Source organism: Oryx dammah, unplaced genomic scaffold (assembly GCF_014754425.2).
Source record: "Oryx dammah isolate SB20612 unplaced genomic scaffold, SCBI_Odam_1.1 HiC_scaffold_24, whole genome shotgun sequence".
NCBI lineage: Eukaryota > Metazoa > Chordata > Mammalia > Artiodactyla > Bovidae > Oryx > Oryx dammah.
Window position 1 is genome coordinate 24,204,523 of NW_024070208.1, and position 26,778 is coordinate 24,231,300.

General features: G+C 37.6%; 1 protein-coding gene across 1 annotated transcript in view; it reads left to right on the forward strand.

The window, feature by feature from the left end:
* The window catches only part of TRPC4 (transient receptor potential cation channel subfamily C member 4), a 141,767-nt gene extending 135,312 nt beyond the window's left edge, over positions 1 to 6,455 (forward strand). Inside the window, exons 8-10 of the mRNA XM_040267029.1 lie at positions 202 to 243; positions 367 to 456; positions 2,194 to 6,455. Coding sequence (XP_040122963.1) covers positions 202 to 243; positions 367 to 456; positions 2,194 to 2,922 — 861 coding nt within the window. The 3' untranslated portion in view covers positions 2,923 to 6,455. The remainder of the gene's footprint in view (positions 1 to 201; positions 244 to 366; positions 457 to 2,193) is intronic.
* The last annotated feature ends 20,323 nt before the right edge of the window (positions 6,456 to 26,778 follow it).

Here is a 26,778-nt window from a genome sequence, read left to right on the forward strand (position 1 = left end):
ACCTTGCACTTTGTTGTTTTGGTTCATTCATTCTTTTGATTCGAGTAAGGCTGTCTCTCTAGCTGTTGTCTCTTGCCCAGTAAAATTCCCACTTTGCAGAAATGAGGGGAATGATATCCTTAATTAAAAGAACCAGGAATTACTTTACAGAATGGTAAAATATGACTGTAACTGAAAGGTAACTGTCCCCTTCTTTTTCAGAGGCGAGCTGCTGATAATTTGAGAAGACATCACCAATATCAAGTAAGTTATTTTTATATCTTGAAACTTACACTAAAATAAAGCACAATCCCCTCTTTTGAACTGACTCTAGAGAGATCATATTTATGCACTGAAGAGCAATTCTCTCATTTTCTAATGCCTCAGGAAGTTATGCGGAACCTGGTAAAGCGATACGTTGCCGCAATGATTAGAGATGCCAAAACTGAGGAAGGTCTGACAGAGGAGAACTTTAAGGTAACCACTTTCATCTTTGTCACTAAGAGGTGGATTCTACAGAGTGTGGAAGCAGGGCAGCCCATTTTAACTCAGAGCTGGAAATGGGGGTCGTGTGTTCCGAGCAAGCCTTTCTGTCTTCTTCTTTTTCTTTTTTTTTTAATTCAAGCCCTACTGAATTATTTTTTTTAAGTGGTAAAATTTCTTTTCAAAATACACTGCATTCAAACAGACTTAATCTGAAAGATCGAGGAGACTTATTTGGACAGAGAAAATCCTAGTGCCTTGTGGCATTCTGATTACTGATCTCAGCCACAGGCTTTTTGAAACTTTGATTTGATTTCTAAACCTGAAACATTTAGTAACCAATGGTCTGAACACAACAAAAAACCTTCTTTGTGTTCTGCACGGCTTTGGTAGAGGAAAACTTAAGGTTTGAGCTTGATTGGAGCTTACAAATGTAGTTTTTCTCCCTGAGTTGTTGTTGTTGTTTAATTCTATCAGAGTAAAAAAGGTAGAATATGTGAAATACATAGTTCTTATCTCATGGTATAAAATGCCTTTGTTACTCTGCATGGGTTGTTAGGAAGTCTCCAGACAAGAATACTGGAGTGGGTTATCATTCCCTTCTCCAGGGGATCTTCCAGACCCAGGGATACAACCTGGGTCTCCTGCATCGCAGGCAAATTCTTTACTGTCTGAGCCACCAAGGAAGCTCCAGGGATTTTGGACAACTGACTAAAAGTCAATAAGAGCTTATAGGCAAAAACAAAAGAAACATATAAAAAACCCTATAGGAGACCATGACAAAGAAAAACAGTAGGCTTGACAGGGAATAAATATAAGCAGCCAATTAGGTAAGAAGAGAGATAAATTGCAAAACAAAGCACAGGTTAAAAGTTGGCTAGGATCCAAAATGTTCTTTGCAGCCACAACATCCAAATTTTGGAGTTAAATGATTCCTGACACTTAGAGTGATGGGTTGGAGGCAGGAGGCCTCCCCAAAGCCCACCAGCAGGTTAGGACTGAGAATTCGGTTGTCCAAAAGGATGAAGGGATGAATCTAGGAAATGCTGTCTATTCACCAATTCCCAGGATTTAGTGGCTGACCCAGATGTTGAGAAAAAATCAACTCCAGGGTAATAAACGATTGAAAGTAACTGCCAACTCTTGAAACGGTAGACTCCACTTTAATTATTTAGTTTTAGATATCCCTGTGGACACCAAAATGTTCAATATTAAAAATCTCGAAAAAAAAAAAAACAAACAAACCCCTACATCCCTGAGAGAATGTGAGATGACTTGAAAGCAGATGCATATTTTGGAAAGAAAGTATTTGAAACTGTAGTCCCAAAGAAACCCAGCATTCCCCACTACTTCAAACTATAGTCCCAAAGAAACCCAGCATCCTCCACTACAGAGTGATGGGAAAGAAAACTCTTAACTGTTTCTTTTACATCAACCTCCTCCTTTCTACAGAACTGTGATAGGAAAATTAGGAGACATCAAATAGATACAAGTGCAGTGGAGAGAACTGACCATTCTAAACGGAACCACAGCGGAGTGGACTCCTAGCTCTCAGAAACGAGTGAGGACGTGTCGGATCCATATATGAAATGAGCAAATAACAGCTTCCTGGCTGCCGTCTATGGGGTCGCACAGAGTCGGACACGACTGAAGCGACTTAGCAGCAGCAGCAGCAGCAACGTTTATTTGTTTAGGTCACGAACTAATTTCATCATTTTCCTTTTCACTTAGGAACTCAAGCAGGACATTTCTAGCTTCCGCTTTGAAGTCCTGGGGTTATTAAGAGGAAGCAAACTCTCCACGGTCCAGTCTGCCCAGGGCACGAAGGAGTCTTCTAACTCCGCAGACTCGGATGAAAAGAGTGATAACGAGGGTAGCAGCAAGGACAAGAAAAAGAACTTCAGCCTCTTCGACCTGACCACCCTCATTCACCCGCGGTCGGCGGCAATTGCCGCCGAACGACACACCATCAGCAACGGCTCCGCCCTCGTGGTGCAGGAGCCCCCGAGGGAGAAGCAGAGAAAAGTGAATTTTGTGACGGATATCAGACACTTTGGGTTGTTTCACAGACGATCGAAACAACACGCCGCCGCCGAGCAAAACGCAAACCAGATCTTCTCGGTTTCAGAAGGGGTGGCCCGCCAACAAGCTGAAGGACCCCTGGAGAGGAGCATCCAGCTGGAGTCCCGAGCTCTAGCTTCACGGGGTGACTTGAACATCCCGGGGCTCAGCGAACAGTGTATATTGGTAGATCATCGAGAAAGAAATACAGACTCCCTGGGTGTACAGGTGAGCAAGAGAGTGTGTTCATTCAAGTCGGAGAAGGTGGTGGTGGAGGACACGGTTCCCATCATACCAAAGGAGAAGAAACACGCGAAAGAGGAGGACTCGAGTGTAGACTACGATGCAAACCTCACAGACACCGTCACCCACGAAGACTATGTGACCACAAGGTTGTGACCCTTGACCCGAGAAAGCGTTTCTCATCCGTAACACACATTTTCCATAGTGAGCTGGGTGGTGGGGGGAGAGGTTTATCAGCGAATTAGCCAATGCTAACTTACACTTTACAGCATTTATCAACTGGGGCATATTAACCGTGTCATGTTTAAATAAGGCAAAGGCTATCCCAAACCCTTGTTTTGTTACCCGCTTTTGCTTTCACAATTTGTTTTACAATTTTTGTTGTTGTTGTTAATAAATAAATCCACCTTGTATTCTTGTACTGTTGCGATAACCCACAGGAAATTTTTAGCTCTTTTTCAATTTAAACAAAAGCAACTTACTACAGGTGGTAGTTGACTCCTACAATAGGATATTTTTATATGCAAAAAAAAATGTAGCTGAAACAGTAGAGCTTTTCATAATTTTTCAGGGTCCCTAGAGATGGTTACTCATCAAGGACTTTTTACCAAGCCAGAAAGTTTGGCTTTAAAACACAAATATTATCCAATTATTTCTTAAGAACATGTAAATATCATGCATAATTTAAGTAAACAAGTCTCCTCATGGAATCAAGATCGAGCTCTTAAAATGAAAGTCAGGTATACGTTCTAGAGTTTTACGGTGTCCAGCTTTTGCTCTCAGTAAGTAAAAGAAATGTTTGTCCTTAATACATGTTGATGATTTTTAATGTTTTGTCAGAAAATAATTCTAAAGTTTGTTTTTAATGACCTTTTTCAGTCTCACCTGCAAATTATATAAGTATGAGGCTTTGTGAATAAACAGAATTTCAAAAATGTGGCTAAAGATCTCAGTGCTAGAAAAGAATAACAATAAAGTACAGCATCTTAAACAAAGCAAGATGACTGCAGGTTCATAACATCCAGGTGAAAATGAATTTGTTCTAATAATCTAAACCTAAGCAAAGTTACATCCTGTTTTTAACCAGTGCAACATAATTCAAAAGAGGTACAAAACCCTAGTAGTTTCCTCTACTTTCCCCCAGTGACTAGTATTTCTTTAAAATTAAAATCACTCTAAAATCACTATTAATTTTAGCAGTAGGAATAGATATATAGTTTTCCCTACAGGGACCACTCTTAATTAGGTATTTCTTCTATTGTTTCCAAGGTAATTTAGCTTATATTACCCACTCCAGTGTTCTTGCCTGGAGAATCCCAGGGACAGAGGAGCCTAGTGGGCTGCCGTCTATGGGGTCGCACAGAGTCAGACACGACTGAAGCAACTTAGCGGCAGCAGCAGCAGCATCCTTATTTACTGAGCTACTGAAAAAGAAGTGTTTTTACCTGATACCAAAAAAGGTGCTGGCAACTTCTTAAAGTTTAGATTATATAACTTGTGTCTATCTAAGCCACCATGGAAATAGACATTTCCTCACCACATGCAATTAGCATTTATTTCAAATCAACAGAAACATGCTGAGTTTGTTTCATCAAAAATTACCTCCATGAACTAGATAAATCATATATGATTTAGCATTGACCAAAAGCAGGTAGCTCAGATGATAAAGAATATGCCTGCAATGCAGGAAACCTGGGTTCCATCCCTGGGTCAGGAAGAACCTAGGAGAAGGGAATGGCAACCCATTCCAGTATTCTTGCCTGGAGAATTCCATGGATAAAGGAGCCTGGCGGGCTACAGTCCACGAGGCTACAAAGAGTCGGACATGACTGAGCAATTAACACATACACATAAAAACTTCATAGTATGATAAAACCCAGTTTCTGATGCCTGTACATCAAAATAAGAACTAACAGCAAATAGCAACGTCAGCCACTGTTTTGTGTGCTATGCATGTATTAAAACACATGTACTGCTCATGACAACCCCTGAAATAGCTGCTATTCTGATCCCCACTTCTTTAGATGAGGAAATTGAGGCAGGCAATAACTAAGCCGAAGTCCACAGCCAGAAATGAAGCTCTGAGGAGTCCTTGAAGGTCATGCCCTTAACTGTTTTACCACACTGCCTCTCAGAACAGGAACGAAGGCCAAGCAAAATGATGTGCACACACGGAGTTTACTGTGGCCACTTCTGAAATGCTGAAGTTTGGGAGGGAATGAGCTGAATAAACTCCATAAATGTGTGTCCCTTTTGTAAAGCCAAAGGAAGGTACAAATTTAAAGATGAAATTGATTTGACTCTTTGACAATTACATGATGGAAGATAGTAGATTTTTTAAAAAATCGACTTCTTAGGGGATGTCAGAATTCAACCTGGAATATTAGATTTTAGTTTATAGGAAAGCAAGAGGCACTGAGATGCTGAACATTCCTAAATCTGGATTTTGTCTGAGGGGTTGAGGAATGGGTCAGGGAGCTTTAGAGTGACACAGTAAGCCTAATGAATGTTCTGACTACTTCAACAACACCTTTAGCTCAAGTAGGTTAGAACTCAGAATAAGCCTGGGAGATAGTGGAATACTTGAAAGTTCAAAGTCAGACATAGAGTAGTAGGGGAATCATAGTACTAGTCTCTATACTTGTGATATTTTTCAGTGATTCCTTTTTTGCTGTCTTTGTTTTTTGTGTGTGTGTTCCCTCGATCGTTAAGATCATATATGTATATATCACTATGATACAGTCTTCACCGGAAATTTAAGTTCAAATTTCCTCTGTTCCTTCCGGTAACACCACCAACAATAAAAGTGACCAAAAATTTTTCCCAGTAGCTTATTTATATCAGAGGTTAGGGTGCTGATGTTTTACAGGTGAACATGGTGATAACAGAGGACCTTCGGAGCACATAACACCTTGCTTTTCAGTGTTCCAAAAATCATGGTTTCTAACAACTCCCAGATGTCACTGACAGAGGTATTTATGGGTTTAAACAAAATACTGGATATTGCTTGTACTGGCTATCCTAGAATTGGAGATTATTCTAAATATGTAGCAATATTAGGTGGCATTAATAAGCAGGAACAGTAGAGAAAGAATAAGAAATGATCAGAGAAAAATAGGATCGCAAAATAAAGGGATGATGTATTTTTGAGGTGTTTTTATTTTTTAAGAGTAATTTGAGGTTTCTTTTGATTTCTATTCATATTTCTATCAACAAACTTCTAAACACCAGAGAGAGATTTGACATCACACTTTAATTTGTGTAAAACAATGTTTCTTATATTTCATGCCCTCTGGATCCTCTTATTGCTCACCTTTATTTATTTACTTATTTATTGGCAGGGCTGGGTGAAAGAGGACCTAGAAAATTCAATAGAACTTTAATAGAATTTGGTTCAATTCATAACACTTCACCTACCATAGATATGTTTGTAAAAAACCCCTTATAAGAAAGAATGCTATAAAGATGTACCTCAGTGTTTGTGATAGATGTATTCTCGAAAATATCTGTGTAAATAAATCTATATTAACTTTGGTAGGGAACTGACTGTGGAAAAAAAAAGATAATGGTGGTGAATTATTTTGTAAAATGATGAATAACTGTTTCATAAGTTGGATATTTGTATATCAAAATTTCTTAAATTAGATATTTTATTTATGGGCTGGCAATTAAAATACTGCAAAAGCATACTCATTTTCTTGCCTTGACCTGGACAGCAACCCAACACACTTCAAACAATGAAATTTCTTGGGTAACTGTGGTAGTGCAAAGAAAAATTTGATGAAGAGTTAAGGTTGGTAAACATCATATTATTTTGAAAGAAGCAGTCAAATTTTCAGTTAATGTGTAAGGAATATAGATAACCTAAAATATAGATAACCTAAAAACGCACTCTTCTACTATTCAATAATCCTTAATAATTCTGAAATTAATTGAGTGATTGTGCAGTCTCATGACTATTGAAGACCAGACATCAAGCACTGAAATATGTTCATTCTCAGTTATTTATGCATTGTGTCTGCAGCAGAATCTTCTACATTTTAGACAGCTGCCAGTTTTAACAGTTTAGGTAACAACCCCAAAACAACCTAGCAAAAACTACCCATGTATCTTTATAAACATGTTCAAAATGACTCAAATTTTTAAAAAGCCTAATTTACTTGTATATTTCACCACTTTGAAAGTTATTTTTTCAGTTTAGCTTTATTGTGTTTTTTTTCTTATAATCTCCAAAATTAAGAACTTCTAGTAACTGCAGAATTTAGAAATTTAATTTATCTGTCAGTCTCCTCAAACTGAACTCCAAAAAATGTTATCCTAATTATTTTACAATATGTTACAATGTATTTTGTTTATATAGCTTACATAGTTTAAAAACTTGAAAACCGTGTTAAATAATATCTCAATATGTAACTGGAGAAACTCGGGACATTTATGGCAACTTTCCAAATTTACCAAGTTACTCAGTGGCTAAGTTGGAACTTCAAGAAAAAACCCTGCATCTAGACATTCTGAGAAGTCATAAATGTATGAATGCATATTTATTTTTGTGGAATTTGGTTTTCTTTGCCCTCTCCTTCAGTAGGAAATATTTATAGTTGTTCAAATTTTCTATGACTAAAATTTTGAGTTAATATCATATTACACTTTTATCCCTACAGAATTGTAGTCACAGATTTTTTTAAAAAACTGATTTCTGTTTTTCAAAAATACACTGTTCAGTACTTTCATTTCAACCTGTAGATTATGTGACAATTCTATATGCACACTGGTAATATTAATAATAAAGTGTATCAACTAATATTAACTGAAAAATAATGGAGCTGAGAAACATGAAGGGGAACCAAGATCAAGAGCATGGGACCAGGGCTAGACATGACCATGAATTCACTGAGCTGACAGAACAGTGAAGCTGTCACATCAATGCCAGTAAAGTTCACCAGCAGCAAAACCACTAGTTTCCATTAGAGCTAGCCTGTCCAATATGGTAGCAACTAGCCACCTATAGTTATTAAGTACTTGAAATGTGGCTATAGGTGTAAAACACATACCAGATTTCAAAGCCTCAGTATAAAATAATGCAAAAGATTAATGTTTATATTGGTTACATGTTGAAATAATATTTTGGATGCATTGAGTTAAAATGTACTAATAAAGGTAGTTTTAATTTTACGTTTTTAATGGAGCTACAGAAGATTTAAAAATACCTGTGTGGCTCGCATTTGTAATTTGCACTACAGTTCTTTTGGACCGTAGTGCTATTTGATTCACTCAGTTCATTTGTTTGCCTCATTTGAATTTCATGGGTAAAGTTTATGTATTCGAGTACTCAGAAATTTTGATATGGCTGGACTAAATTACTTCTTCTTTATATGTTTTCCCTTGCTGTTGCAAAGATATTAATATACAAATATGTACAGATTTTTTAAATTGTTTTTCTCAAAAATTGGATTATACTATACCTATAGCTTATGACTTTGTTTTTCATCAAACAGGGTATCATGGATGTCTTTTCTAGAGTCATTTAATATAACAGAGCTATTTGAATCCATTCAAAGAAAACCCCTCAGTAGTTGCTTTACCTACTGAAATACATTCATAGGCTATTCTAAAGGCTCTTTAGAAGAGCTACTTATCGGGTCAAATGTGAAATTTTGAGGAGTACTTGAGAGATGAGGATGATGCATTTTGAAAGGCAAATATGCTCATTTCTCTCCCCTGTTCAGTCTTGCAGAGCTGTCTCCCTGGTGTTTAAGTGCGGATTCCACAGCTAGACCTTCGTAAAGTGGCCCCACTTGGTGGTATCAGCATCATTTCTCAGCATCATTCTTTCCTACTCCCTAAACTTCATCCATCCTGGACTTTGTTTCATTCTTTAAGACTTAATATTTCTCTTTCTCCAACATTTCCAAATGCTGTTCTTCCAGGTTTGGATAATAATTGAACTAAAAACATTATTAAAGAATTTTCTTTAATATAGGATTTTAAATAATTCTATAATTTTATGGTTTCCTTTAGGTCTAATTGTTTTATCAAATGTCTTTTTCCTTAAAGATGATCTTTTTCCTGAGTCTGCAGATAATGATTCAGCTTCTCCACTCTGGGAGTAAGAGTTTATCTGCACTGACTTCCTTTCAGGCCATCAACTAATTTAGAGAGGTTTAATTTACTCCCAGGAAATAACTCACAGAGTTGCTTCACCATTCACAATACAAACTGCCCTGTGGCCTGGAAGAAGGCAAGAAGTTGGTATTTTTTCATAGCCACTGTAAAGCAACCACAAGTTGTATATTTCACTCATTCAGACTTCATCTGCTGATATTTGAAGTTTCTGGATGAAAATGTTCCTATCAGTCCCTAAAATATCAAATAATGCTAAATCCTCTCTCTAAAGTTCTAAGTACCAAATAAATAGGAAAGTGGAAATGTGGAAAAAAATAAAGACACCATAAAATGTTCAGTGAATGGTTATTTATTCATTAAAAAGGGTTATTTTTAATTAAACTTTAAAATATTTTAGATCATTATTGATTCATATGCAGTTGTAAGAAATATTAATAATACAGAGAAATTTCATGTACAAATTATCCATTTTCCTTTCAACAGAAACTTCTTTCAAATCTGTAGTCTAATACTGCATAATATTGACATAGATATAATCCACCAGTCTTGCTCAGATTTTTGCAGTTGTACTTGTGAAGGTGGACTTGTGTGTGCACTTAGTTTTGTACAGTTTTATCTCATGTATATGTTTCTATAGCCACAGCCATAGTCAAGATTAAAAACATTTTCATGGCTACAAGGATATCTGGTATCACCTGTGTTTAACCACACCCACATTCTAACTCCTCTCAATTCCACATCCTGACAGTCTAACTTGTTCTTCATTTTTATAATTGTGTCATTTCAAGATTGTTATATATGTGGAATCATATGATATGCAACTTTGGGGGATTAGTGTATTTCACTCAACATAATTCTCTGAAGATTCATTCAAGTTGTTACACTATTAGTAATTTGCTCCTTTTTTATTGCTGAGTCTTATTCCATGATGTGGATGTACCACAATTTGTTTAGCATTTTACCCACTGAAAGGCATCTGGGCTGTTTCTAGTTTTTTTTTCTATTACAAATAAAAAGTTGCAATGAACATTCATGAACAGATTTTGGTGTGACCAGGACTGTGACTGCTGAGTAGCATGGCAGTTGCATGCTTAATATATAAGAAACAGCCAACCTGTATCCTTGTTTGGCCATACTATTTTCCGTACTCACCAGCAATGTAGGAGTGGGTCAGTTTCTCCACATTTTTGCTAGTATTTGGTGTTTTCACCATTTTTTATTCTATGCATTCTGATAGTTGTGCTATGACATCTCATTGTGGTTTTAATTTGCACTCCCCTGATGACCAATGTGTTGCACAGCTTTCCTTGTGATTATCTGCTATGTGTATGTCATCTTAGTGAAGCTTCTATATGTTTTTTGTATGTTTTCTAATGAAATTATTTGTGCTTTTTTTTTTTTTTAGTGCTCATGTTTTTCAGAGTTCTTTTTATATGCTAGATGCCATTCTATTGACAGATATGTGTTTTGCAAATATTTTCTCCCAATGTGTAAGTCATCTTTTAACCCTCGTAACAGGGGCTTTTTGCAGAGCAAAATTTAAAATTTTTATCAAGTTCAACTTTTCAGCCTTATGTTTTATGGCAATTGTAAGAAGCCTTTGTCCAGGCCTAGATCATGAAGATCTTCTCCAGTTTTTTTTCCCCAAAATCTTTATACTGTTATGTTTTAAATTATGTTTCATATTTAACAAAACTATTTTTCTTAATTTTTTCCAAGTACTTTAGCATATCATATATTCAGATTTATGGAAAAGAAATCATCTTGAGGCATTTAATCACATAGATAGAGAAGAAATGAAGAAAAGGATTGCAGAAGGTAAACCTGCAGGTGGTAGTGAATCGAAGTGACAAAAAGAAAGTTTAGTAAATCATTTTTATGACATAACAACTGACTTAGTTACTCAGAAACTACAGCCAATCTTTTCTGAAGTTTGAAAACACAAAACTCAAATTATTTCAGTTTCATTGCATTTCTTCCAACTTCCTGAATCAGATGAAGAAGCAATAAGGAATGAGAAAAACTGCTGTGATGAAATTGAAAACTAGAAACATGAAAATTTTTCAAATGCATTCATTCATGAAATCCAATTGTTTGAAAAAGGCTGGGGTTTCTGAAATATTACCTGACCCTCTATTTTCTGAAAAACAATCACTAAATTTGAAGCTAGTATGTATGTACCACTAAAATTACCAATCTTTTTTTTTTTTTTTTTTAATGCTTCTTTGGGGCTTTAATAGAGCACCACCACAACAAAAAAGAATATTTGATTATAAAAAAGTAAGGTGATTCATTAATGTAAATTTAGGAAAATTTGAATCATGAAATTAAAAGTACATGAGAATATATATGACCCATTAAACAAGGCAATTGAGTGCACACAAAAAATAACGATTCAATGATTGAGTGTGGTATACAATTCTCATGTTAATTAAAGTCATTTCTCAGACTTGCATTAGGAAGAAAAATTACTAATAACTATAAAAATATGGACCAGAATTTTGGCTAAATCACAATTTTTCTTTCTAATGCAAGCCTGAGCAAATATGGGACCCTCAGGTGGCACAGTGGTAAAGAATTCACTTGCCAGTTCAGGAGACGCTGGAGTTGCGGGTTCTATTGCTGGGTCGAGAAGACACCCTGGAGGAGGAAATGGCAACTCACTGCAGGATTCTTGCCTGAAAAATTCCATAAACAGAGAAGGCTGGCGGGCTACAGTCCATGGGATCACAAAGAGCTGGACACAGCTAAGTGCGCACGCACACGCACTAAAGGAAATACTGCAAGTGACTGAATCACATAAGCAAGGGAAACAATTGGAATCCTCCAATAAAATTCATAGTTTCTGCTTTACAAAAGCAAAGTCAGAAACTGTAACTCAATTCATATTGAGTGATATTGAGTGATATATTAATAGATCTTTAATTTTGCTTTTACTTTTTATCATTTCTTATCCCCCCTCCACACCATTAGAGATTCAGCCCTGTGGCAGACAACAGGGATAAAAAGATGACGTGCACTTTCCAGAGGAGCTCACAAAATCAAGTCTGGAAAATCTCACTTACGTTTTACATTGTAAGATATTAGTAATTTTATTGTTCTTCATACAGCTGGTGGTTAGTAGTCGGGGTTTATAGACTGGATTTCTTATTCAACATTCAGCAAGTCATGTGAAAAGACATTTTTGTTAAATGAGGTATGTATTTTAGTTTTCTTTGTGATAGAACTGTAATAAGAAATACTGAAGAGACACGGTTTTAAATTCTATGCCTAAAAATTATTTAATTGGTGATATGCTGATCAAATAGCATCTTCATATTGTGGCCTTTTGTCACAATTATTGCTTCATTCAAAACCATTGATTAAGCACACATTTTGTGACAGACATTGCAATACACACTAAGAATAAAATAATAAACCAAGAGTCACTGAACTAAAAAAAAAGTTAATCTTCTGGAAATAACAATTCAGTCTGATGAGCATGACGGTGTCTCTGGAGAGCATTTAGGGAGAGCATCAAGCCCAGTATGAGTAGAGAAGACAAGGTTTGTCTATGTCAGTTCTCAGAGATGAGTAATAGTTATTCAGAAATTGGTTTTTATTCTGGGCACAACTGAAAGTCATTCAAGAATTTCCTATAGGAGTTTGTCATGACAAAATTCTCTTGCTGTAGAGATGGAAAGAGATGTGAAAGTCACCAGATTTTGCACTACAAAATTAAAGGGAAGTGAGTCCTTTCAATTCTGTAAAAGGATTTCTTTTAGGATTTCACTTAATTGTTTTAAATAGCCTAATCTCCTATCTGCAGGTGATAAATGGGTCATTTTTCTTCAAGTTTTCTAAAACCAAATAAGTCAATGTAATTCTAATTAGTTTTATATTTTATCTTTTAAAAAGCTGAATATGGTTTGTGTTCAATTATAATAAATTTGGGGGCCATTCTTAATCACTAACGAGTAATTATCTTTTTTGAGAGTTTTATTGAGATATAAAAGCACATTCCATACAATCATTCATTTAAAGTATAAAATTCAATGGTTTTTAGTATACCCGCAGAAATGTACAACTGTTGCCGCAGTCAATTTTAGAAAATTTTCATCACTTCAAAAAGAAACCGTACCTTTTAGCTATCACCAACCTATTTTCCAACCCCACTCATCTCCAGCCCTAAGCAAACCACTAATTTCCTTTCTGGTCCTATAAATTTCCTAGTCTGGAAATTCATATGAATTTGATCATGTAGTTGGTGTTTGGTGACTGACTTCTTTCAGTTGACATAATGTTTTCAAGGCTCATGACATGTATCAGAACTTCATTTCTTTGTACTGCTAAGTAACATTCCATTGTATACATATACATTTGGTTTTTATTCATTTGTTTGCTGATGGACATTGATTTGTTTCCACCTTTTAGCTATTATTCCCCTGGAGAAGGAAATGGCAACCCACTCCAGTACTCTTGCCTGGAAAATCCCATGGACGGAGGAGCCTGGTAGGCTACAGTTCATGGGATCGTAAAGAGTTGGACACGACTAAGCAACTTCACTTTCGGCTATTATAAATAATGATGCTATAAACTTCGTATTTAAGGTTTGTGTGGACATATGTTTTCATCCCCCCCCCCCAATAGTTATCTAGGAGTGGAATTCCTAGGTGCTATGGTGACTGCATATAATTGATTGAGGAATTGCCAGACTGTTTTTGATAGTAGCTGCACCATTTTACATCCCCACCAAAAATGTATGAGAATTCTCATTCTCTGCTTCTTCATCAACATTCTTTCTCTCCAGATTTTTATTCTAGCCATCCTACTGGGTGTGGAGTAGTATCTTATATAGTTTTGACTTGCACTGATAACTAATTGTGTTGATACTTTTTTTCATGTGCTTCTTGGCTATTTGTATAACTTCCTTGGAGAAATGTCAATTCAGATTCTTTGCCCATTCTTAACTGGATTATTATCTTTTATTATTGAATCTTAAGGGTTTTTAATTGTATATACAATTTGTACATACAAATCCCTTATGATATATATGACTTGCAAATATTTTCAACCTCTCTATTGGTTATATTTTTATTTTATTGATGGTGTCTTGTGAAATACAAAATTTTTAATTTTGATGAAGTCCAATTTATCTATTTTTCTTTTGCGGTTTATGCTTTTGGTGTCATATCTAGGAATCTGGTGAACATGTCATGAATATTTAGCCACATGATTCCTCCCAAAACTTTTATAGTTTTAGCTCTCACATTTAGGTCATTGATCCATTTGGAGTTAATTTTTAAATATGCAATGAGATAAGGGTCCAACGTTATTCTGGTTAGTAAGAGACTAACCAGTTACCTCTGCATGGTTTGTTGAAATGCTTTTCTTTCCTCATCAAAAGGTCATGGTACCCTTATCAGAAATCAGTTGACCACAGATGTATTCAGTTCAGTTCAGTTCAGTTGCTCAGTCATGTCCAACTCTTTGTGACCCCATGAACTGCAGTACGCCAGGCCTCCCTGTCCATCACCAACTGCTGGAGTTCACTCAAATCCATGTCCATTGAGTCAGTGATGCCATCCAACCATCCCATCCTCTGTCATCCCCTTCTCCTCCTGCTCTCAATCTTTCCCAGCATCAGGGTCTTTTCAAATGAGTCAGCTCTTCACATCAGGTGGCCAAAGTATTGGAGTTTCAGCTTCAACATCAGTCCTTCCAATGAACACCCCGGACTGATCTCCTTTAGGATGGGCTGTTTGGATCTCCTTGCAGTCCAAGGGACTCTCAAGAGTTCTCCAACACCATAGTTCAAAAGCATCAATTCTTCAGCATTCAGCTTTCTTTATAGTTCAGCTCTCATATCCATACATGACTACTGGAAAAACCATAGCTTTGACTAGATGAACATTTGTTGACAAAGTAATGTCTCTGCTTTTTAATATGCTATCTAGGTTGGTCATAACTTTCCTTCCAAGGAGTAAGCGCCTTTTAATTTCATGGCTGCAATCACCATCTGCAGTGATTTTGGAGCCCCCCAAAATAAAATCTGACACTGTTTCCACTGTTTCCCCATCTATTTCCCATGAAGTGATGGGACCAGATGCCATGATCTTCATTTTCTGGATGTTGAGCTTTAAGCCAACTTTTTCATTCTCCTCTTTCACTTTCATCAAGAGGCTTTTTAGTTCCTTTTCACTTTCTGCCATAAGGGTGGTGTTATCTGCATATCTGAGGTTATTGATATTTCCCCCAGCAATCTTGATTCCAGCTTGTGCTTCTTCCAGCCCAGCGTTTCTCATGATGTACTCTGCATATAAGTTGAATAAACGGGGTGACAATATACAGCCTTGATGTACTCCTTTTCCTATTTGGAACCAGTCTGTTGTTCCATGTCCAGTTCTACCTGTTGCTTCACAAGAGACAGGTCAGGTGGTCTGGTATTCCCATATCTTTCAGAAGTTTCCACAGTTTATTGTGATCAACACAGTCAAAGGCTTTGGCATGGTCAATAAAGTGGAAATATATGTTTTTCTGGAACTTTCTTGCTTTTTTGATGATCCAGCAGATGTTGGCAATTTGAACTCTGGTTCCTCTGCCTTTTCTAAAACCAGCTTGAACATCTGGAAGTTCATGGTTCACATATTGCTAAAGCTTGGCTTAGAGAATTTTGATGTATGCATGGACTTATTTCTTAACTTTCAGCTCTATTTCACTGAGATATATGTTTATCCTTACACTGTTACCACATGATTTGATTACTGTTATCTTATAGTAATTTTGAAATCTCTTACTTGATTCTTCTTTTTTAGCATACTTTTGGCTATTCTGAGTCCCTTGAAAATCCATATGAATTTTAGAATCAACTTTTCAATTTCTGCTAGGAAGCTAGTGAGATTCTGATAGTGATTTTATTGATTCTGTAAGATAGTTTATGGATTATTACAATTTAAGCAATGTTATATCATCTGATCCATGAACAGGGTATGTTTTCTCAATTATTTAGATTAAAAATTTTTTATCAACAATGTTTTATAATTTTCAGAGTAGAAGTTTTGTATTTCTTTTTCTGAATTTATTCCTAAGTATTTTATTTTTTATGATGCTATTATAAATGAAATTATAAGTATCTTTTAAGATTCTCAAAAGTCAGAAATTACTGATACACAAATAGATAAAAGTTCACCAATGTTATAAAATACTACATAAAGTGAAATTTCTGTCCTCTGTTAGCTTAGAAACTTTTTGCTAAATATGATGCAATCTCTGAGAATCCAATCTCTTTGATTAATAAAGCCATTTAACTGCTCAAATTGATTCAAAGATAGCATATATAAAAGCCAAGAATAAAATATATTATGTATTTAAGCACAGGATTCTCTGTACTTGTTCAGAAATCCTCCTCATGTCTCATTTTAATCACCTTGTGTAGTATCTACATAACTTTTGTCACTTTAAATTTCAGTGTCGTTACCTGTGTTAATGACATGTTTGTACTTACACCTAAGCCTAGCATGTGATCCATCTCACCATTCCATAAGATAAACACAAACTCCCCATTTTTCATTTTTAGAAGGAAGTTTCAAACTGGTATATATGTATACACTGGTATATATGTGTACACTGAAGTTTGTTGATGCTAATAGACTAAGTAACCATATAGGAGGTGTCATTTATGGGTATATAATCATAATCTTACTGATAATGAGAAATGAAGAGTGGAAAAGTAGATTAAAAGACTTTATTATTTTTAATATTTGTAATTTTATTATATGCTTAATAATGGGTTTTTTGTCTAATATGAAAAGTATATCTATAAATTTTACCAGAGATTATGTTCATCTTATTATATAGAACAAAAAGAAGATGTAGCTGCTTGGAAGGATTTGTGTCCATATTATTTCCTTAGATGAGGCCATAACCAAACTAAGTGGTGAGTTGGAAAAAATGATATGAAAAGAAAAAGATGAGTGACTGCATCAGAAAACTAGGTCCAAGATATCTGAAGATTAAGATTTCACTGTAGATGAAAAAAAAGGTGAGAATGGAGACTGCAACAAGCAAAACTTGCTCGTGACAGCGCCTCATACACTGGCCTTTATCTGCTCTTTCTGTCTCTATCAAGGACAATTAAGGAGGAAAAAGACGTGTGTGTGTGTGTGTGTGTGTGTGTGTGTGTGTGTGTGTGTACAGACACGCACTAAACTGAGTGGGAATCTGGTTATAATCATGTTTAACAAATGAAGATAGCCAAACCCATCCTCCAGTCAAATCAGTTGGCCAGAATTCTCTGCTGTGGCTATTATATCTGAAAGCAAGTTCAATTTCCCACTTTATCCTAATGTCTTTACTGGCTCATTTGTAAAATGAGAAAATAACAACTTATTCTGAACCAAGCTCAAGTTATCATTATGATTTAAAAACTGGAAAAAGAAATGAAAAGCATTTTATCAGGTATAAAAAGCTCTGTGTGCATGATTTTCTTTTCATTATATAAGGGTAACACTAAGGAATCCCAAAGGATTGAGGACTAAGTGGTATATAAGTTTCCTGTCATATGACTCAGATCAAAGTAAAAGTATGTAATGCCCTAAGGAAGAGCTGTAGGCCAAGAAGATTTCACTGCAACCTGGTCTAATTTATTAACGTGGCAAAATAAAGGAGTGTTTGCTGGAGTGGGTGTAAGGCGCTCTATCTGGAGAAATGCCATGGAGAAGAGAAAGGAACATCAGAGCAGCCTGTCTGGCATTTCCCATCACATATCACCCTGGAAAAGAGGGAATCTTAGTCCATTGATTGAGATCATTCAGGTCCCAAGGATAAAGTTGATCTAGTTTGGAGATACATGAAAGAAGTTATGTTTCCTATGCCTCTGATACCAAGCCCCACACTTTTCTTTCCAATCCTAGTGATGTCCTCTTGTGGCTTTAATCATGGAGCAAATACACTACCAACATTGAACCCTGTGTCCAGTTCATGTGACAGCTATAACCATGCAAATAAGACATAGGCACCTTGATTGTACAAAGCAAACTCCTGAACTTGAGTTACCTGAGTCTGTGAGAGTTGGGACCACAACTATAGTTGCAGACAAAATTAGATTTCAGACACTGTCGCAAAAGAGCCAGATACTGAATTATGACAAATTAATTAGAGTGACAGCATCACTGACTCAATGAATATGAGTTTGAGAAAATTACAGGAGATGGTGAAGGACAGGGATGCCTGGTGTGCTGCAGTCCGTAGGATGGCAAAGAGTCAGACACGACACCGATTGAACAACAGCAACAGTTAAAAGTGAAGCCGGCTTGAGAGATCTCCTGGTGGAAGACACCCAGCTCGTCTTTCCCAGGTGTATATTTTGTCTGTATCACTGGGCATATTTACTATTCTATTACCCATGGTTATTATTATTATTGCCAAATCTCATTTTACACATTACACTGAAGACCTAAGTTACTAAACAAAGAAAGTAAAAGGATCACAGATGTTATCCACTTGGGCTTAGACCAGACTTTACTGAAATAAAACAAAATGTGTATATATATATATATAAAACAAAACCTATGTCTACCCTGTTTTTGTTTGTTGGTTGGTTGATTTAGTTTGTTTTTTAAAGACCAACCCAAACTGGTGATGAGAAACATGAAGAATTCAAGAAGCATGCTCACATCTCTGGCCTAAGCAGATGAACAGTTCAAGGGATGAACAGAATAAAGAGAAAACTGAACAACCTAAAGGTCATAGCCAGAAAGACAGTGTAAAGTCATTGTCAAATCTTCAAGGGGTCAAGTAACATAAAGATAGAATTCCTCTGGGAATAGGAATGAAAAATAGAGAATGTGAAGCAAGTTAACATGAGTTTCACGGAGTAGAGGAGAAATACTCTGAAAGGTGCATTAAAAATTGAAAACGATTCGCACTCCCAGCTTTCTGCTCTCAAGAGACATGGAATGTTTGAGTATGACTCATATCTGCATGACAGGGCTACACAGGAAAGTGGTTTCCTCAGGTGAGAACCAAGGATTCAGGAGGTGAAAATTAGTGGACATTATGTTTAAAGTAGTGGATGATTATTTTAAACTCATTTATTCCCCATGAAATAAATGAAGAAATATTTGCTCCAGAATTTAAAATAGAAAAGCTTGAGGGAGAAATTATGGGAGAGAAAAGATGACTGGAAAGAAAAACATAAAAGGAAGTTAACTCTATAACAAGGATTGAAAAATAAGGTGGCTCCAGTGTGTTGAAATCTTTCCTTAAATAACAGATTTTTCTAAGTTCCTGGTGGATTTGGGAAGAAAGTGGAGACATTACTCAAATTACTATACCTCCTGGGAAAAATCAGACTCCTCTTTGATTAGTTGTGTTTCTGAGAGAAATTGAGCTCAAGTAAGCAGGCATGTAATAGGTTTTATTAAGAGTCTATATGTATAACTGAATTACTTTGCTGTTCCCTTGAAACTAGCACAACATTGTATTAACTAAATTAACTATTGGAGAAGGAAATGGCAACCCATTCCAGTATTCTTGCCTGGAGAATCTCATGGACAGAGGAGCCTGGTGGGCTACAGTCCACGGAGTTGCAAAAGTTGGACACGACTGAGCAACTTCACTTTCACTTTTCACTTTCATGCATTGGAGAGGGAAATGGCAGCCCACTCCAGTGTTCTTGCCTGGAGAATCCCAGGGACAGAGGAGCCTGGTGGGCTGCCGTCTATGGGGTTGCACAGAGTCGGACATGACTGACGCGACTTAGCAGCAGCAGCAGCAATTAAAAATATTTTTTAATAAAAAAAAAAAGTTTAAGGAGTCTAACCAGGAGTCCTAAATAGTAATGTGTGCTCAGTCACTTCAGTCGTGTCCAACTCTCTGCAACCCATGGACCGTGGCCCTCCAGGCTCCTCTGTCCATGGGATTCTCCAGGCAAGAACACTGGAGTGGGCTGCCATTTCCTTCTCCAGTGATAAAGTGTGAAGTGAGTGAAGTGAGTGAAGTGAAGTCACTCAGTCGTGTTCGACTCTGCGACCCCATGGACTGAAGCCCACCAGGCTCCCCTGTCCATGGGATTTTCCAGGCAAGAGTACTAGATTTATTCATTTGTTGAGTGAAAACATTAACTGAAATCATCATTTGTAGTGCCTTAAAAATTATTGCTAAAAACTAGGAAAGAAAAAAAGATTCATTAATACAGTGACATAAGATTATTCAAAAGGTATTAATGGATCCAGTGCACTTTTTATAAGACAGTATTTCTCAATTTTTATAATACTTTAAAAAAATCACTAGACTATCTAAACTTTTTCCTAGCCATTAATTTATGTGTTGCTTCTCTGTGTGTTTTCTGCCTCATTGTCTCTAAAATACCACTCCATAAGGCAGGAGATTTATCCATCTGGTTCACTCTATTTCTGGTGCCTAGAATAGTGTTTAGGATATTTGAATATACCTAATAAACATTGTATAATAAAGTTTGAAATATACCTTCATACTGCCAAGTTTACCAACCACCCCAATTTTCTCTGTCAATAAGTCAAAAAATTAGAAATGGTCAAGTGCATAAACACTCAATGGTTTTCTAAAATCACCATTTTTACAATCAATTCAGTTCAGTTCAGTTGCTCAGTAGTGTCCAACTGTTTGTGATCCCATGGACTGCAGCATGCCAAGCCTCCCTGACCATCATCAACTCCCAGAGTTCACTCAAATTCATCTCCATTGAGTCGGTGATACCATCCAACCATTTCATCCTCTGTCGTACGCTTCTCCTCCTGCCTTCAATCTTTTCATGATCAGGGTCTTTTCAAATGAGTCAGTTCTTTGCATCAGGTAGCCAAAGTATTGCAGATTCACCTTCAGCATCAGTCCTTGTTATGAATATTCAGGACTGATTTCCTTCAGGATGGACTGGTTGGATCTTCTTGCTGTCCAAGGGTCTCTCAAGAGTCTTCTCCAATACCACAGTTCAAAAGCATCAATTCTTCAGCACTCAGCTTTCTTTATAGCCCAACTCTCACAAACATACATGACTACTGGAAAAACCAAAGCTTTGACTAGACACACATTTACTGGCAAAGTAATGTCTCTGCTTTTTAATATGTTGTCTAGGTTGGTCATAACTTTTCTTCCAAGGAGCAAGGGTATTTTACTTTCATGGCTGCAATCACCATCTGCAGTGATTTTGGAGCCCCCAAAATTGAAGTCTGTCACTGTTTCCCCATCTATTTCCCATGAAGTGATGGGACTGGATGCCATGATCTTAGTTTTCTGAACGTTTAGTTTTAAGCCAACTCTTCTCACTCTCCTCTGTGACATTCAAGAGGCTTTTTAGTTCCTCTTTGCTTTCTGCCATAACGGTGTTGTCATCTGCATATCTGAGGTTATTGTTACTTCTGGCAATCTTGATTCCAGCTTGTGCTTCTTCCAGTCCAGCATTTCTCATGATGTATTCTGCATATAAGTTAAATAAACAGGGTGACAATATACAGCCTTGACGTTCTCCTTTTCCTATTTGGAACCAGTCTGTTGTTCCATGTTCAGTTCTAACTGTTGCTTCCTGACCTGCATATCATTTCTCAAAAGGCAGGTCAGGTGGTCTGGTATTCCCATCTCTCTCAGAATTTTCCACAGTTTGTTGCAATCCACACAGTCAAAGGCTTTGGCTTAGTCGATAAAGCAGAAGTAGACATTTTTCTGGAACACTCTTGCTTTTTCGATGATCCAATGGATGTTGGCAATTTGACCTCCGGTTCCTCTGCCTTTTCTAAAACCAGCTTGAACATCTGGAAGTTTACGGTTCACATACTGTTGAAGCCTGACTTGGAGGATTTTGAGCATACTTCACTAGCATGTGAGATGAGTGCAATTGTGCAGTAGTTTGAGCATTCTTTGGTATTGCCTTTCTTTGGGATTGGAATGAAAACTGACCTTTTCCAGTCCTGTGGCCACTGCTGAATTTTCCAAATTTGCTGGCATGTTGAGTGCAACACTTTCACAGCATCATCTTTTAGAATTTGAAATAGTTCAATGGAATTCCATCACCTCCACTAGATTTGTTCATAGTGATGCTTCTGAAGCCCACTTGACTTCACATTCCAGTATGTCTCACTCTAGGCTGGTGATCATACCATCATGATTATCTGGGTTGTGAAGATCTGTTTTGTATAGTTTTTCTGTGTATCCTTGCCACCTCTTCTTAATATCTTCTGCTTCTGTTAGGTCCATACCATTTCTGTCCTTTATTGTGCCCATCTTTGCATGAAATGTTCCCTTGGTATCTCTAATTTTCTTGAAGAGATCTCTAGACTTTCCCATTCTATTGTTTTTCCTCTATTTCTTTGCATTGATCTGTGAGGAAGGCTTTCTTGTCTCTCTTTGTTATTCTTTAGAACTCTGCATTCAAATGGGTATATCTTTCCCTTTCTCCTTTGCCTTTTGCTTCTCTTCTATTAACAGCTATTTGTAAGGCCTCCACAGACAACCATTTTGCCTTTTTGCATTTTTTTTTCCCTTGGGGATGGTGTTGATCCCTGCCTCTTGTACAATGTCCACAAACCTCCATCCATAGTTCATCAGGTACTCTATCAGATCTAATCCCTTGAATCTATTTCTCATTTCCACTGTATAATCGTAAGGGGGTTGATTTTCATGCCTGAATTGTGTAGTGGTTTTCCCTACTTTCTTCAATTTAAGTCTGAATTTGGCAATAAGGAGTTCATGGTCTGTGCTGCAGTCAGCTCCTGGTCTTGTTTTGCTGACTGTATAGAACTTCTACATCTTTGGCTGCAAGAATATAATCAATCTGATTTTGGTATCGACCATCTGTGCATGTCCATGTGTAGAGTCTTCTCTTCTGTTGTTGGAAGACAGTGTTTGCTATGACAAGTGTGTTCTCTTGGCAAAACTCTATTAGCCTTTGCCCTGCTTTATTCTGTACTCCAAGGCCAAATTTGCCTGTTACTCCAGGTATTTCCTGACTTGCTACTTTTGCATTCCAGTCCCCTATAATGAAAAGAACATCTTTTGGGGGTGTTAGTTCTAGAAGGTCTTGTAGGTCTTTATAGTACCATTCAACTTCAGCTTCTTTAGCATTACTGGTGGGGCATAGACTTGGATTACTGTGATATTAAATGGTTTGCCTTGGAAATGAACAGAGATCATTGTGTCATTTTTGAGCCTGCATCCAAGTACTGCATTTTGGACTCTTTTGTTGACTATGATGGCTACTCCATTTCTTCTAAGGGATTCTTACCCACAGTAGTAGATATAATGGTCATCTGAGTTAAATTCACCCATTCCAGTCCATTTTAGTTTGCTGATTCCTAAAATGTTGATGCTCACTCTTGCCATCTCCTGTTTGCCCACTTCCAATTTGCCTTGATTCATGGACCTAATTTTCCAGGTTCCTATGCAATATTGCTCCTTACAGCATCGGACTTTACTTCCGTCACCAGTCACATCCACAACTGGGTGTTGCTTTTGCTTTGGCTCCTCTCTTCATTCTTCCTGGAGTTATTTCTCCACTGCTCTCCAGTAGCTATCGGGCACCAACCAACCTGGGGAGTTCATCTTTCAGTGTCTTATCTTTTTGCCTTTTCATACTGTTCATGGGGTTCTCAAGGCAAGAATACTGGAGTGGTTTGCCATTCCCTTCTCCAGTGGACCACGTTTTGTCAGAACTCTCTACCATGACCCGTACATCTTGAGTGTCCCTATACAACATGGCTCATAGTTTTCATTGAGTTAGACAAGGCTTGGTCCATATGATCAGGTTGGTTAGTTTCCTGTGATTGTGGGTTTCAGTCTGCCTACCCTCTCATGGAGGCTTATGGACACTTCCTGATGGGAGAGACTGACTGGGGGGAAACTGGGTCTTGTTCTGATGGGCAGGGCCATGTTGGGTAAATCTTTAATCCAATTTTCTGTCAATGGATGGGGCTGTGTCCCCTCCCTATTATTTTACTGGGACCAAACTATGGTGGCTCAGAGGTTAAAGTGTCTGCCTCCAATGTGAGAGACCCGGGTTTGATCCCTGGGTTGGGAAGATCCCCTGGAGAAGGAAATGGCAACCCACTCCAGTATTCTTGCCTGGAGAATCCCATGGATGGAGGAGCCTGGCGGTTACAGTCCATGGGGTCTCAGAGTCGGACACGACTGAGCAACTTCACTCACTCACGAAAACTACGGTGGAGGTAATGAAGATAATGGTGACCTCCTTCAAAAAGTCCCATGCACACACTGCTACACTCAGTGCCCCCAGCCCCACAGCAGGCCACCACCAACTCAGCCTCCATTGGAGACTCCTGGACACTCATGGGCAAGTCTGGGTCAGTCTCTTGTGGGGTCATTGCTCCTTTCTCCTGGTCCCGGTGTGCACAAGGGTCTCTTTGTGCCCACCAAGAGTTTTCCCAGTCTGTGTAAGTTCTGGCGGCTCTATGGTGGAGTTAATGGCGACCTCCTCCAAGAGGGCTTCCGCCATACCCAGGTCTGCTGCACCCAGAGCCCCTGCCCCTGCGGCAGGCCACTGCTGACCTGTACCTCCTCAGGAGACACTCAAACACAGTTCTGTCTCAGTCGCTGTGGGCTCTCTGGGTCCTGGTGCACATAAAGTTTGTTTGAGCCCTCTGAGCATCTCTGGCGGGTATGGGGCTTGATTCTAAACACGATTTTGCCCCTCCTACCATCTTCTGGAGCTTCTACTTTGTTCTTGGACATGGAGTATCTCTTCACAGTCACTCCCGCACCACGCAGCCGCTGTTCCCATGCTGCGCAATTTAACAAAGAAATGAAAGTAAGAAAAGAAATCTATTTTGGGACACTACTTATACCAAGATAGTTTCACACCTATTTCCTTTAATGTAACTCATAAAGGTTGTTAATGAATAAGTTTTGCAGGAAGAAGAGATTGAGAAAGTTTAGCACTTTGTGTCAAATGCGTATTTGGGGAATATTTTAACATAAGCACCTCATTTCAAAGAGAAAGAGGAGGAAGAGGAGGCAGCAAAGGAGGGGGAGAAAGAGGAAGAGAAAGTAGAAGAAAAATCAATATTTCATGGGATAAACACTTCATCTTATCATTGTCACAATAATTAAATGTGATAAACTCCGTTCCCATAATATTACTCAAAAATTGATGATCACGGAGTTTTTATGATCTTTCCATGTGATTCCAAACTAAAAGGTAGTGGAGCTGAGATTTGAACTCAGTTATTTGTAAACCCAAAGCCAGTGCTTTTCTGATTCTATCACTATTTTTGACAGTCAAAAGAAAGGCAGATTTTTAGAAAACTGTATTTGGGCTGATTCTTACAGTCATGGTAAATGACGGAGAAGGTGTTCCTTCTTATTTACAAGTCTCCATGCTTCTGTTAGCTGGAGTTACATTGTTTGCATTTATATATCAACATTATACTAAAAATAAAGTTATGAGGAAATTATGATTAGTAAGCTATTATCCCGTACACATATGATCACCATCATGGTAATTGTTTCCTCTCACATTGGATAACCTGTCACAGAACCTCTATAGAAATACAAAGAAGAAAGATTTTTTTTCCTTTGCTTTCTGCCTCCACAGAATGTAGACTTACAGATTCACCACATGAGTCTAGAGAAATGCTCCCAGAAATAAGCCCCAGAAGTGTTTATGCAATTAAAAAATGGAGGGTGTTGTAGCATTAAGTACACTTTTCAATAAAGATGCATAAGGATGACTGCGTTTTCCATTAATAATATGCAGGGATTTTTAACAAGCTATGCCTACCCTAACTTTCCATATTTGTTCTGTCTTTTTTCTTGAGCTCCCATGTTATCTCATGGATTCATGTCACCACTAACAATAATAACTGTAGACTCTGATAAAGATTTCAATCAACTGATTATTGTGTAAGTGATGAATATAATAGCAGCAGATGAAAAGTCAACAGTTACAGAAGGCAAAATCAGCTCTGTGTACAAAAAAATAAAAGAGAGACACAGTGCCTCACCACAGTGTCAAGGGAGAGTCTATTGTCATAACATGATGTCTTACAAAGGGTTATTGTAAACATTTGATTTGAGAGCAAAGTTAAGAAATGCTGCTTTTGTTTGCGTTTTTGAGTGCTGTATTTTTAAGATTTCTGTCATGAAACTTTTGACACACAGCCTTTACCTGAATCTAAAATACAATGACTGTTGTATTCTTGCCATACCCTCTGCGGGAGGATTTCAGCTATTGAAGAGAAATGGTTGTTGGCTGGTTGGAAGATAACAAATAGAGGCACAGATGCCCTTTGTTTATGCCTCTCTGCTCTCACCCAGCATCATCTTACCTACTCAGCCTGCTAGTTCTCAGGATAAATGATGGCCTTTCTCATATAAGAAGGCTCTTTTGACTGGACTCAAGTAGAGAAATAATGGCAACTGTCACAAGTTCTAACTCTTCTAACACAGGTTATTACAATAGAAATCTGTTTATTTCCAACCTCTCACTCCCTGTCAAGAAGCAGGGGCATCTCTGAGGGAATTTTTACAGAAGAGACATAATATGTTGTGTCCAGGTCCTAAACATTTGGCTTCTGAGGGATTGGTGGGGAGAGGGGGACTGTGAACTCCAATCACAAAGAGAGTGGTCCAAGGATGACTTCAAACTGATACTGACCTTGGAACATGTATTTGAGTGTGAGTTTGTACACTGATATGTGCATGTCTGTGACACAGGCAGGGAGTACCCACAGCCTGGCTCCCAGCTCAGGGGAGATGATCAGAGGTAATTCTTCCCAATGGGGAAATGTTTGGCAATGGCTACAAACTCAGGTGATGCATAAGTTCAGTGCAGTAGTCTTTTAAAGAGTTTTAAAGAAAGGGAGAGGGTGGGAGAATTTGGGAGAATGGCATTGAAACATGTATACTATCATGTAAGAAACGAAT